Source organism: Hemitrygon akajei, chromosome 19 (genome assembly GCF_048418815.1).
Source record: "Hemitrygon akajei chromosome 19, sHemAka1.3, whole genome shotgun sequence".
NCBI classification, from domain to species: domain Eukaryota; kingdom Metazoa; phylum Chordata; class Chondrichthyes; order Myliobatiformes; family Dasyatidae; genus Hemitrygon; species Hemitrygon akajei.
The window spans coordinates 71,603,617-71,617,145 of NC_133142.1; the positions used below are offsets into that span (position 1 = coordinate 71,603,617).

A 13,529-nucleotide genomic window follows, 5' to 3' on the forward strand; every position below is an offset into this window, starting at 1 on the left:
ACAGTTAACACAGTTCGGAGCATTTGACATTATCAAATCCTTGGGCTTATGACTGAAAACACTTGAAATTTCTGATAAAAGGGCAGGACTGATGTGTCAGGAATAGAACACAGAGCAGAAATGTTCTGACAGGACAGAAGCTTTCCCCAAAACACAATCTGCTTTGTTCTCTCTTTCGACAGCTGTGTAGGGACTCTGTGTTTCTGACATTTTCTGCTTCTACTCTCAAGATTTTCATTTTCTCACTTCTGTCATTTTCTGACCTTTGCCTTTACAGTATGCCTACTCCACGCTGCAACAAGAATATAATGCAACTGTATATGTCCAACGACGACCCAATTACAGAGTGGACAACATGCACGATTTACACAGTAAGTATGCCTGGTCTTGTCTGAATAAGCTTTAAAACATAATGGAACCATTTGTTTAACCTTGTCCCCCTATCTCCTACTTAAACCCTTATCACAAAAGCCAGAAAGTGTGAACACTCACCAAATCAAGCAGTCTCTGTGGAGAGAGGAATAGTTCAAAGTTCATTTATTATCAAAGTATGTATATTATATACAGCCTTGATATTCGTCTCCTTGCAGTCAGCCACAAAACAAAGAAATACAATGGAACCACTTTAAAAAAACTCACACAACAAAGACCATCAAACACCCCAAGGGCATGAAAAAAGACAAATCGTGCAAACAATAAAAAGGTGAACAAATGACACAGAGAACATGAACTGCAGAGTCCCCAAAAGTGAGTCCACAGTTACTAAGTCATCCGATCCGGGAGCCCAATGGCTACAGGCCCCAGCACAAACCCAGGTTCAATGCTGAGGTGAGTGATACTGGTCCAGGAGCCCGATGGCTACAGGCCACAGCACAAACCCAGGTTCGGTGCTGAGGTGAGTGATACTGGTCCAGGAGCCCGATGGCTACAGGCCCCAGCACAAACCCAGGTTCAATGCTGAGGTGAGTGATACTGGTCCAGGAGCCCGATGGCTACAGGCCACAGCACAAACCCAGGTTCGGTGCTGAGGTGAGTGATACTGGTCCAGGAGCCCGATGGCTACAGGCCCCAGCACAAACCCAGGTTCAATGCTGAGGTGAGCGCTGATGACTGCTGGTCGCACTGCAGAGTCAGTTCAGCACCGGGACGAGTAAACCTCACTGAGTAGTTAACAAACCATGGTCCCCCCACCCCCGGCCCATGTGACTGCTGTGATGTGCAGGAAGAAAGAAATCTGAAGCCTTTCCTCAAAGTGGAGCAGTCCTAACTGTTGGCAAAGCCATGGAGATTGTACCGAAGGTCACTCCAACCCCCATGATGGGCTTTTTCAACTGTTTAGTTCAGTGCCATTTAAAACAATTACAATTTAATGTTAAGAATTTTTTTGAAAAAACAGTTACTCAAAATACGTTTATTTCATTTCGATTGTAGACATTAATAATTAATTAAATAAATTTTTGAAAGGCTGATTGTGTTGGAGACATAAGACTAGGTGCTGGAATCTATCTGGAGCCACAAAGAATCTGCTGGAGGAACTCAGCAGACTGGGCAGCATCTGTGGGAGGAAGGGAGTTGTAGATACTTCAAGTCGAAATCTCATTGCAGACTTTCAACATGAAAAGTCAACAGTTTTGTTTCTCCTACAGATGTTGTTCAGCCTATTGAGATGGGCCACAGTAGCATAGAGGTTAGTACGATGTGATTACAGCTTGGGACGTCGGAGTTCAGAGTTCAATTCCATCATCCTCTGTAAGAAGTTTGTATGTCCTCCCTTTGTAATGCGTGCGTTTCCTCTGGGTGCTCCAGCTTCCTCCCACGTTCCAAAGACATGGCAGGTGATAGGTCCCATGATTAGGCTAGGGTTAAATGGAAGGTGACTGGCAGCATGGCTTGTAGGGCCAGAGGGGGCTGTCCGCACTGTATCTCTAAAATCAATTTTACAAAAGCACTTAGTTCCTTTAGCAGATTTTGTGTTGCACAGTACTGATTTAGTGACCATGAATTGGCTCGGTATGTGTAAGGCTTGGGAGGTATGAAATGCATTTGGCCCAGCAGATCAGAATGATCTGGAGAATGAGTTCACTTGAGTTTGGCAGTGAGGTGAACTCCTCCTGACTTTCTTGTTACACAGACACAAGAAACAGGAGAGTATCGACTTCAAAGTAAGTGCTTCGTCAAAGTCATGTATGTCACCGTATACAATATCAGAGTTCATTTTCTTCCTGGCATGCTGAATAAATCCATGATAGAATAATCGTAACAGAGTCAGTGAAAGAGCTACCGGCTTGGGTGTTTAACCAGTGTGCAAAAGATGACAAGCTCTCCAAATACAGAAAGGAAGAAATAATAAATAAATAAGCAATAACTTGTGAAAACACGAGAAGACGGGTCCTTGAAACTGCGTCCTCAGGTTGTCGGTGCGTCTCAGTGATGGAGCAGATGAAGTTGAGTGAAGTTATTCCCTTCGGTTCAAGACGCTGATGGTTGAGGGCATAATAACTTTTCCTGAACCTGGTGCTGTTGAGTCCTGACCACCTTCCTGATGGCAGCCGGGGGAAGAGAGCGTGACGGCAGGCTTTCTGTACTCTGTGTATGTTGTGGTGAAGCAGCACAGTCAGGTTAGGAGTCCCAGTGTGGTGCAATGTTTATGCAAATGACCAGCAGTATTTACTGCAGTAACTTAGAAAATATGTAAATGAGTATGAAGCCAATGTAATGTTTGCATAAAAAAGGATTATTTAATATGGCCACCTTCATCTGTGCAGACTTGAAAGCCCATGATTTCCTGATTTTTGGGTATGAAGAGAATTACCAAATACAGGAAAATCATAGGTCGCTAGCTGATGTCTTTTTCCCAGGGTGATGATGTCTAATACTAGAAGGCATGCTTCTAAGAAAAGATGGGGTAAGTTCAAAGGAGGATTGAGGCTGCAAAATATTTGTTTCACACAGAGCGTCCGGTGCCTGGAACACACTGCCAGGTACGGTAGTGGAAGCAAATATGATAATGGTATTCAAGAAGCTGATGAGCTTTGGGGAGGGGGGGGCATGGACCACGTACAGTCACGGGGATTACTTTAGTTAAATGCTGCTTTAATTAGCGTGCCACACAGAGTGGGCGGAAGGGCCGGTCGCTGTGATCTGTTGTATGTTCTGTAGTGCTGAGGTGAAGGAACAACCGTCATTTCAGTGAATGCCAGCACAGATACGTGGGGTCGAATGGCCTCCTCCATTATGTTGTCAAGATTATATTTTCTTCTTTCCTGCTCTAGTTGTATCTGCTGTGGAGAGCACAATGTAGAGAAATAGGGATTCATTTCCTACAACACCAGTGTGTTTTGCTGGCATTGATCAAGTGGGTGTTCTGAAACTTGCTCGTTTAACTCTGCTCAAATCATTACAAATAAATATCAGAGTGGTGAGTACACTTTACCTCACCTCTACTGGCAATCAAAGGCCTGTTTGTCTGACAGAAATAAATAGTTTTAATTTGGTTTATTTCCTTTTTTTTTAATAGATGCATAGCAATTGTGCCATCTTGTGGGGCATTTTTCACCAGTCCTGTGGAATTTTGTTATATTGGAACAAGGTTATTTTCAATAGATTTGTCTTTGTACCAACACTTTCCTAATTCTTCCTGGGTGACACAATAGCCCATGTGGTAGGGCTTGTGCCTGTCAGTGTCAGCAACCTGGATTTAACCCTGATCTCCAGTGGGGCCAGAGCAGAGTTGGTACCTTTGCCTTATAACCCTGTAGATTACTCCGGGTGCTTGGGTTCCTCCCAAACCCATGTAGGTTGTCAGGTTACCCCTGGTTTGTAGGTGACTAGCTGAATCTATATGATTTGAGGGAATTGTGCAGAGAATAAATGGTTAATGTAGGATTGAAAGGCCTAGATAGAGTGAATGTGGAGAGGATGTTTCCAGTAGTGGGAGAATGCAAGACCAGAGGACACAGCCTCAGACATCCCTTTAGGACACAGATGAGGAGGAATTTCTTCAGCCGGAAGGTGGTGATTCATTGCCGCAGACGGCTGTGAAGGCTAAGTTATTGGGTACATTTAACGTGAAGGTTGATAGGTCCTTGATTAGTAAGGGTGACAAAGATTACAGGGAGAAGGCAGGAGAATTGGGGTTGAAGGAGAAAAATAAATCAGACATAATTGAATGTCAGGACAGGCTTAATGGGCCAAATGCTCCCATTCTGCTCCCATGTCTTGTGTAAATTGGTGGTCTGATGCTCACTACTATTGGCTTAAGTGAAAGGGTGTTTCTGTGTGATGACTCAGTGAAATTGTGTTTTCCAAAGATGACCTTTTCTACAAAACAGTTAGAGCAATAATAAAATCCAAACAGTTCCTTTTCCTGGAACCACAGTTGCCTAAGCATTAAACAAGTCAAAGCAGAGCTCCTCTAACAGCAGGCACATCCGGTTTGAATGCCTTTATCAGTTTGTTTTCTTATTGGTGAATTTTGTTCATAAATCCACTCAACTTAGGTTTCATTTTACTTTGAAAGGAAATATTTGCATTTAAATGCTCTCTTTTATGCTTATATCTCAGAAGGCTTTATAGCTGCTTGTAAGCATTGTCACTGCTGTGATATTGGATGTGAAAGTGATGATTGACTGGGGAATGAACACCTGGGGCAATTGTGTGGCGAAGGTTAATGCCCTCTCACCTCCTTTGTACAGTTACCCTCTATGACTGCTCGGTGGGTGGAACAGACTGCAGCCGTTGTCAGACTGCAGACGCCAAGTACTCGTGCGTGTGGTGTGGAGGAGGGAAGCCCAGCTGTGTGTACAAGGAGTCATGTGTGAACGGTGTGGAGGAGACCTGCCCAGCGCCTGTCATTGAATCGGTAAGCTCGACTCCAACTCCAAAAGTACGAGATAGCTGAACGGTGTTTCTGTGGCTGTGGATAGGACTGAGCAGAAGCTGAGGGAGGACTACTGTCACAATCCTGGTGGAAAGGTGTGACAAAGATCAGCACAGGCCGGCCCTTCGCCCACAGTGTTGTACTGACTCCAACTATTTTCAATATTCCTTTTTTTTTCTCTTGTTATCAAAGTTCAAAGTAGATGTATAATCAAAGTACATATAGATTAACACATACTATCCTGAGATTCATTTTCTTGCAGATGTTACAGGAAAAATAAATACAGCAGAATTTTATGAAAACTATACATAGGCAAAATGTTACAACCAACAAATGGGCAAAAGAAGGCAAACTGTGCCAAAACCCTCAGAGCGTGATTGTGAGGAGTACTGAAAGTGAGTATTTGTGATTGTGAGGAGTACTGAAAGTGAGTCATGGTGATTGTGAGTACTGAAAGTGAGTCATGGTGATTGTGAGGAGTACTGATAGTGAGTCATGGTGATTGTGAGTACTGATAGTGAGTCATGGTGATTGTGAGGAGTACTGAAAGTGAGTCATGGTGATTGTGAGTACTGAAAGTGAGTCATGGTGATTGTGAGGAGTACTGAAAGTGAGTCATGGTAATTGTGAGGAGTACTGAAAGTGAGTCATGGTAATTGTGAGGAGTACTGACAGTGAATCATGGTGATTGTGAGGAGTACTGATAGTGAGTCATGGTGATTGTGAGTACTGAAAGTGAGTCATGGTGATTGTGAGTACTGAAAGTGAGTCATGGTAATTGTGAGGAGTACTGACAGTGAGTCATGGTGATTGTGAGGAGTACTGAAAGTGAGTCATGGTGATTGTGAGGAGTACTGACAGTGAGTCATGGTGATTGTGAGGAGTACTGAAAGTGAGTCATGGTGATTGTGAGGAGTACTGAAAGTGAGTCATGGTGATTGTGAGTACTGAAAGTGAGTCATGGTGATTGTGAGGAGTACTGAAAGTGAGTCATGGTGATTGTGAGGAGTACTGATAGTGAGTCATGGTGATTGTGAGGAGTACTGACAGTGAGTCATGGTGATTGTGAGTACTGAAAGTGAGTCATGGTAATTGTGAGGAGTACTGACAGTGAGTCATGGTGATTGTGAGGAGTACTGACAGTGAGTCATGGTGATTGTGAGGAGTACTGAAAGTGAGTCATGGTGATTGTGAGGAGTACTGAAAGTGAGTATTTGTGATTGTGAGGAGTACTGATAGTGAGTCATGGTGATTGTGAGTACTGAAAGTGAGTCATGGTGATTGTGAGGAGTACTGACAGTGAGTCATGGTGATTGTGAGGAGTACTGAAAGTGAGTCTGCCGATCAGTTCAGAGCAGTGGTGTGTGAAGTTGGGATCTTTTTTTGTACATGACGCAATTGCCTCTCATGGCTCAACTGCGCAATTTACTCCCTTCTGTTGTTTGAGGGGCCTCCTTGGCCATCTCGGCTCTTCAGTATCCAGGGCCTCAGTCTGTAGTCCTTCCTCACTGGGCCTCTAAGTTAACTGTGCCAAGCTTCAGCGCATCCCTCAGTATGTAGTCCTGCAGCCCGGAATGGCACCTCTCCGTGTTGGAAGACAATGTGAGTGGAGATGGCGGGTCAACACGTGCGATGTGTGTTGCTGCTGAAGGCATCGTGGAATTTTATGTATTTATGCACATTTTGTTCTATATTTGTACTTTCACTTCTGTTCATGTTTAATATATTTCTATATTCTTGTAATTGCTGAATATTGTTTTTCTTGCATGTCATGCCATCACATCACAACAAATTCCTAATATAACTAAATGTATATGGCGATTAAAGTTGATCCTTGTCTCTTCATTTTGACCCAATGGTTTAAATGATCACAAACTACATGAAATCAACATCTCCCTAATTTGCATCTAGCTGGCACTGCGGATTCCCCGAGCCGGTGCTCACAGAAGCTTGAGAGCTCTCACCTGCAGGTTCCACGGCCAGCACAAGCTGTGTTCTGCAATATGTTCACAGAAAGAGAGGTGTGAAGGTAACTGCTAGCACCTCCTGAGGCTCTCACACCAGTGGTTTTGCTCACAGCTTGCAGACGTAATCACTGCAGGGGCAAGTTTAGTTCCTGGGTTGACTTCCTGAGCAGAGGTGTCGGTGTCATGTGTGAATACAGTGAACTTATATTTGTCTCCTTTGAGCAAAGAAGGTGAAATTGCAACTCATTACAGTCACACAAAACTGTGAGTTTTGGAGCGAGAGAGAGAGGGGGAGGTCATTTTCACAGACAGCAGCACTGGTTCCCAGAGGGATCAGAATCCACTGATTACTGCAGTGAAAGCCAAAGCAATTTTCTTTCAAAATTCCAAAAAACGCTGGTGGAACTTAGCAGGTCAAGCGGCGTTTGTGAAGGCAAATTCATAGAACAGGGAACATTACAGCCCAGTGTAGATCTTTCAGCCCAGAATGTTGTGGCAGCCCTTTAGCCTATTCTAAGGTCAGTTTAGCATACCCTCCATTTTTCTACTGATGGTCAGTGTCCCATGTCCCTGCATCAGGACTTGTGTAGGGTCTCGACCCATCAATTCTCACGTCGTCTCCACAGAAGCTGCCTGGCCTGCTGAGTACCTGCAACAGTTTGCTTCTCCTTCAATTCCAGCATTTGCAGACACAATCCCTCTCCGTGCCCCCCCTTGCACGCCTGGATGGCAGGTCCTTGATGATGGGTGCTAACTTCCTTTGACAGTGTTCCTTGTAGATGTGCACAAAGTTGGCAAGGGCACCCCTCCCCCCATGACATTCTGGGCTGTATCCACCTCATTTTGTAGGCCTCTCCATTCAAAGGCACTGGTGTTCCATACAAGGAAGTGATGCAAACAGTCAGTGTACTCCACACTGCACACCTATAGAGTTTGTCAAAGTTTTAGAAGTTTTACTAAATCTTTGCAAACTTCTATGAAAATAGAGGTGTTGTCATGTCTTCTTTGTAATGGAACTTGTAACCTGGACCCACAACAAATCCTCTGAAATGATTAACGGCAGCGGTTTTGAAATTACTGATCCCTTGATGAGAACTTGCTCATGGACCTCCTGTAGTTATTAATCATCTCTATGGTGTTGCTGTCGTTGAGTGAGAAGTTGTCAGTGTGGTCCGATTCAGCTAAATTTTCAATCTCCCTCCTATATGATGATTCATCACCACCTTTGATTTGGCCTACAACAGTGGTGTCATCAGCAAACACATTGCCTCGTGGTGCAGCTGTGTTGATGGAGATTGAGGAATTGATGTCAGTCCAAACTGACTGGGGTCTGCATGTGCAGAAATCGAGGATACAGTTGTATAGGAAGGTATTAAGGCCTTGGTCTTGGAGCTTACTGATTAGTTTTGATGTGATGACAGTGTTGAATGCTGGGCTGTAGTCAATGAAGAGCACCCTGATGTATGCATCGTCACTGTACAGACGTTCCAGTATTGAGTGAAGAGCCAATGAAATGGCATCTGCTGTGTGCCTGTTGTGCCGGTTGGCAAATTAGAGTCGCTTCTCAGGCAGGATTTAATATTTCATTATAAGCTTCGTTCACCGTGGACAAAAGTGCTTTTGGAGGATGGTCAATGAGGCAGGTTATCGTGTTTTTCTTGGGCACTGGTAGAATTGAAGCCTGGTTGAAGCAGTTGGATACCTCAAACTGCCAAAATGAAAGGTTAAAGATATCACTGAACACTGCAGCCAGTTGATTAATACTCGTCTTCAGTCTTTTGCCAGTTCCCAATCTGGGTCAGATGCTTTCTCCACCTGAAGGGTGCTCTCCAGGGACTGAAATCACAGGGTCATTAGAGGAGCTGTGGGAATTTGTGAAGGTGTCTCCATGTTTTGTTGGCCAAAGTGAACATAAAAGATATTGAGCTCATCTGGAATGGAAGCCTCAAGTCACTTTTTTTTTACTTTCTAGGAGGTGATAGCATTCTCTGATTTATGTTTGGTCTGGAATTGCCATTTCGCGTGTGAGATGGTCTTCCAAAGACTGCCGGACCTGAATGCCACTGATCTGGCCTTCAGCAGATTGCAGATCTCTTGGTTCATCCAGGCAGACATTCCCAAATGTTATCAACACCAAGGAATTCATGGACCCCAGGTTGGGAACCCCTGGTCCAGGGCTTCTGATTGGGGAAGACTCTGAATGAATTTGCGGGGACACACGCATCTACGACTGGTTTTATAAAGCCGTGATAACTATGGTGTATTCATTCAGAGTTTCTGATGAGTCCTTGAGTATGGCCCAGTCCACCAGCTCAGGGCAGTCCGGTAGCCACCCCTCCGCTTCCTGCGGCCAACTCAGTGTTGTTCTTACCTCTGGAGCCTTGCCCTTTAGCCTCTGCCTGTATGCATGTGGGAGAAGGACAGCTAGATGATCAGATTTTCTAAAATACAGTTAGCTATGGAATGGTATGCATTCTTGATGGTAATGCTGCAGTGGTCAAGTGTGTTGGGACCTTTGGTGCTGCAGGTGATGTGTTGGGCAGAGCAAACTTGACTGAAGAATGATATGAGAGACGTCAGGGTAGTCTGGTTCATATCACTCCATACATTGAGTGTTTGCTCAACACTTGCCTTGACAGCATGTGATGGCCAGGATCATGTGATCACCAAGGGGACTTTCTTGGTAAGCAGAACGGATGGCACTTAATCATTAGATTTTCCAAGTGGGGAGAATAAGAGTGTGACAAGTTAGTTCTTTCACTGAAATAATGGGCTGGATTGACTCTTAGGCTGTGAGATTTTCTAATAGACGAGTGAACAAGGTCATGGTCAGTTGCACTCATTGAAAGGTTAGTTGGGCAGCTTCTGGGTGGGTGTTATAGTCATTTGTGTTATCAGGTGTTCGTGGTGGGGGTGAACATCAGCCAGCTTACCCCTCTTAAGCAGCACCACCCCTTCACTGTATGGATGTCAGCTGCAAGTTGGCTAGTGATGCCCTGAAGATATTTCCACATTTGTGAAATCCTCCTCCGGTTAGCTGGGAGAGGAAAAGAATAGGGGAAAATGGGTGCAGCTAAAGGTCATCCATTCCCTCAAGCTTGCCCCATCATGTCTGACCTACCTGCTCCTCTGCATCAGGTCCTGGTGACCCTCAGTTTCCTGAACAGTCATATCTACCTCCACTTGAAAGACTTCTGAATTTTTCTCGTGGGCTAGCAACATAGGGAAAACTAACCACAGGCCTTCTACATTACTTCCCTCCATTTCTGAGTTGCAAACTATCTAATTGCTAAAGCATTTAATTCTGATTTGTGTTCTATTGAAACAAAATGCAATCATATTTCACTTTTCTTGACCATTATTCCCAATCCTCGTCTGTTCCTCCACTTTCTGTACAAAGCCAATACAGCAGGCGTTTTGCACTTGTTGACACAGAATGCTTATACCTTCCCAGATTGAGCCGACGTCAGGACTACAGGAAGGCGGTACCATGCTCACCATCTCCGGTTCAAACTTGGGCCAGCGATTCGAGGACATCCAGAACATGGTGACAGTTGCCGGCATCCAGTGCCGTACTGACCCACTTTATTACGAAGTCTCCACCAGGTCAGTCAGTTGCTGTTGTGATTCTTCACTTCTTCTGTCTGGGGAGCACTGAGGATCTTATCACTTAAATCTTTACATTTTTGTTGCTCATTGAGAAGAGATGGACTTCTCTGGCAAGTCTAGCATTTCATGCTCATCCTACTTGCCTTTGGGTGGTGAGCTGCCATCTTGAACCACTGGGGAAAGTATTCTCATGGCTTGGGAGCTCTGGGATTTGGATACCTTGTGAATGAAAGACCAGAGGCCAGTTTATTAGGTATGCCTGTACACCTGCTCACTAATACAAATATCAGCCAATCATGTGGCAGGAGATCAATGCACAAAACCATACAGGTAACTGTTTCAGTGTGGCTATATATATGATTTGCTTATATACATAAAGTGAGGCTGGGTGCTGGAGTGTCTGTCCACAAAGTGACTCTGACAGGTAATGAAAAAAGTGAAAGTGACTGTTGGCAAAAGGAACCTCTCTGAAGTTACAGCAAGGGATCTGAATGCACAGTAGGACAGCGACTGTGTAGGTATGAGATACGGAGAGTAGGTGTAAAGTGACAGTGCATAGGGGATGAAGTGTACTGTGTGGCTGATGTGTATGTTGTGCTGGTGCAGTGGTGGAGCTGTGGAACATGTAGGAATTGTTTATTTTATTTAGAGATAGGGAATCAGAATCAGAATTATTATCACCAGCATGTGTCGTGAAATTTGTTAGATGAGCAGCAGCAGTTCAATGCAATACATAATCTAGCAGAGAGAGAAGAAGAAAAAATAATAAAAAAAACTTAATAATAAATAAACAAGTAAATCAATTATGTATATTGAATAGATTATTAAAAATGTGCAAAAACAGAAATACTGTATATTAAAAAAAGTGAGGTAGTGTCCAAAGCTTCACTGTCCATTTAGGAATCAGATGGCAGAGCGGAAGAAGCTGTTCCTGAATCACTGAGTGCGTCTTCAGGCTTCTGTACCTCCTACCTGATGGTAACAGTGAGAAAAGGGCATGCCCTGGGTGCTGGAGGACTTTAATAATGGACACTGCCTTTCCGAGACACCGCTCCCTAAAGATGTCCTGGGTACTTTGTAGTCTAGTGCCGAAGATGGTGCAGACTAGATTTAATACCTTCTGCAGTTTCTTTTGCTCCTGTGCAGTAGCCCCTCCATACCAGACAGTGATGCAGCCTGTCAGAATGCTCTCCACGGTACAACTATAGAAGTTTTTGAGTTTATTTGTTGACATGCCAAATTGCTTCAAACTCCTAATAAAGTATAGCCGTTGTCTTGCCTTCTTTATAACTACATCGATGTGTTGGGACCAGGTTAGATCCTCAGAGATCTTGACACCCAGGACAACGGTTGTATCATCAGCAGACTTGTAGATGGTATTTGAGTTATGCCTAGCCACACAATCATGAGCCCTTCCAGCCCAGCAACTCCTGACAACCTTGTCTTGATGAAGGATTTCGGCCCAAAACGTTGTCACTACCTCCTCCCATAGATGCTGTCTGGCCTGCTGAGTTCTGCCAGCATTTTGTGTTTTTATTGATTTAACCCTAACCCAGTCATGGGACAATTTACAATAGCAAATGAACCTACCTGGTACGGCTGTGGAACGTGCGAGTAAACAGGAGCATTCCACGGTGTGGATGTACAGAGACTCCGTACATTGAACTCTGACCTATAGCACTGTCCTGCTAACCGCTAAGCTACTATGGTGTCCTTTGCCATTACCCTTTTAACACCAGCGTGACTATCATTGTCCCTGTTCCTCCATGGATACAAGTGTCTATGCACACAAATCAGGCACATGTTAGATACGGAACTCATCAAATATCATTGTGCAGAAGTCATAACTTTTATGACTGCAACTTGGATTTTCTCCTCACAACTGGGTTCAGTCCTGAGAGTGCCATTGCACTGAACAGCTGGGATAGATTTCCTGGAATTAGTATTGGTTTATTATTGGCACGTATAACGAGCTACTGTGGAAGGACTTAGTATTGTAGTTCAGCTGTACAGATCATTTCAAAGCATAAGTGCTTTGTGGTAGGACAAGAGAAAAGCAGTAAGTCAATTTCAAGTTCAAGTTTAGTTTAGTCATTCAAGCATATACGTGAATAGAGCCAACATTCCTGTGCTGATTGATGGTGCATGGATGATGTCCTGGAGCCAGGCACAGAATGCAGAGTATCGATAGTGTGCTGCTGAGCAGGGAGACAAAAAAGTGAGAATTTGGATTTGAAAGAGTAGAGCAAATGTAATAAATAGATCTGCTGGGGGCAGATTACAAAGTGTCACTGCACTCTTATTCTAACATTCCTGGCTCCTGGTTCAAAGTGAATGGAGTATGTGTCAGCTCCTGTGAATGCCTCTCCAATGTATGTGGCTTTATAGCGATGGTAATCCAATGGGGGAGGGGTTGGTGACGGGGGAATCGATTACCAAAATCCTTCAATGGCAGGATGTGACTAGATTAACAGTTAGTATCCAGTGGTAAATTAGCTTATTTTTCCCACATGTACCAAGGTTTGTTTTGCATGCCATCCACACAACAATGAATTGAGGCAGTACAAAGGAAAACAATGGCAGATTTCAGAAAAACAGTCACAGTTAGAGAGATAGATACAATAAGGTGCAAGGTCATGAATAGGTAGATCCTGAGGTTAAGAGTCCTTATTGTACAAGAGGACGGTTCAATTGTGTTACAACTGTGGGATAGAAAATGACCTTGAGCCTCGTGGTACGTTTTCATGCTTTGATCTTCTGCCTGATAGGATGGGGGAGAAGAAGGAATGTCTGGAGTTGATCAGGTCTGTTAACATGTTGGCTGCTTCACCAAAGCAACGAGAAGTGTATACAAAGTCTATGGAGGAGGATGTTGGTTTCATGATATGCTGACCCGTGTCCAGAACTCTCTGCAGTTTCTTTATGATCTCAGTCAAACCAATTGCTATCCCAGGGCATGATACATCTGAATAGGATAATGTTTATTATGCATCTATAAAAAATCTTAAGAGTTATGCCAAATTTCTTCAACCTCCTGAGAACTTGAGGTGCTGGTGTTCTTTTGGTTGGACTAG

The 13,529-nt window shown here is 44.0% G+C and overlaps 1 protein-coding gene across 7 annotated transcripts in view; it reads left to right on the forward strand.

The window, feature by feature from the left end:
- The window catches only part of plxnb1b (plexin b1b), a 379,931-nt gene that overhangs the window by 283,698 nt on the left and 82,704 nt on the right, over positions 1–13,529 (forward strand). For all 7 annotated transcript variants that reach the window (XM_073072817.1, XM_073072818.1, XM_073072811.1 and 4 more), the window contains 3 exons: positions 278–371; positions 4,695–4,861; positions 10,301–10,452. In XM_073072817.1, the coding sequence (XP_072928918.1) occupies positions 278–371; positions 4,695–4,861; positions 10,301–10,452 (413 nt within the window). The remainder of the gene's footprint in view (positions 1–277; positions 372–4,694; positions 4,862–10,300; positions 10,453–13,529) is intronic.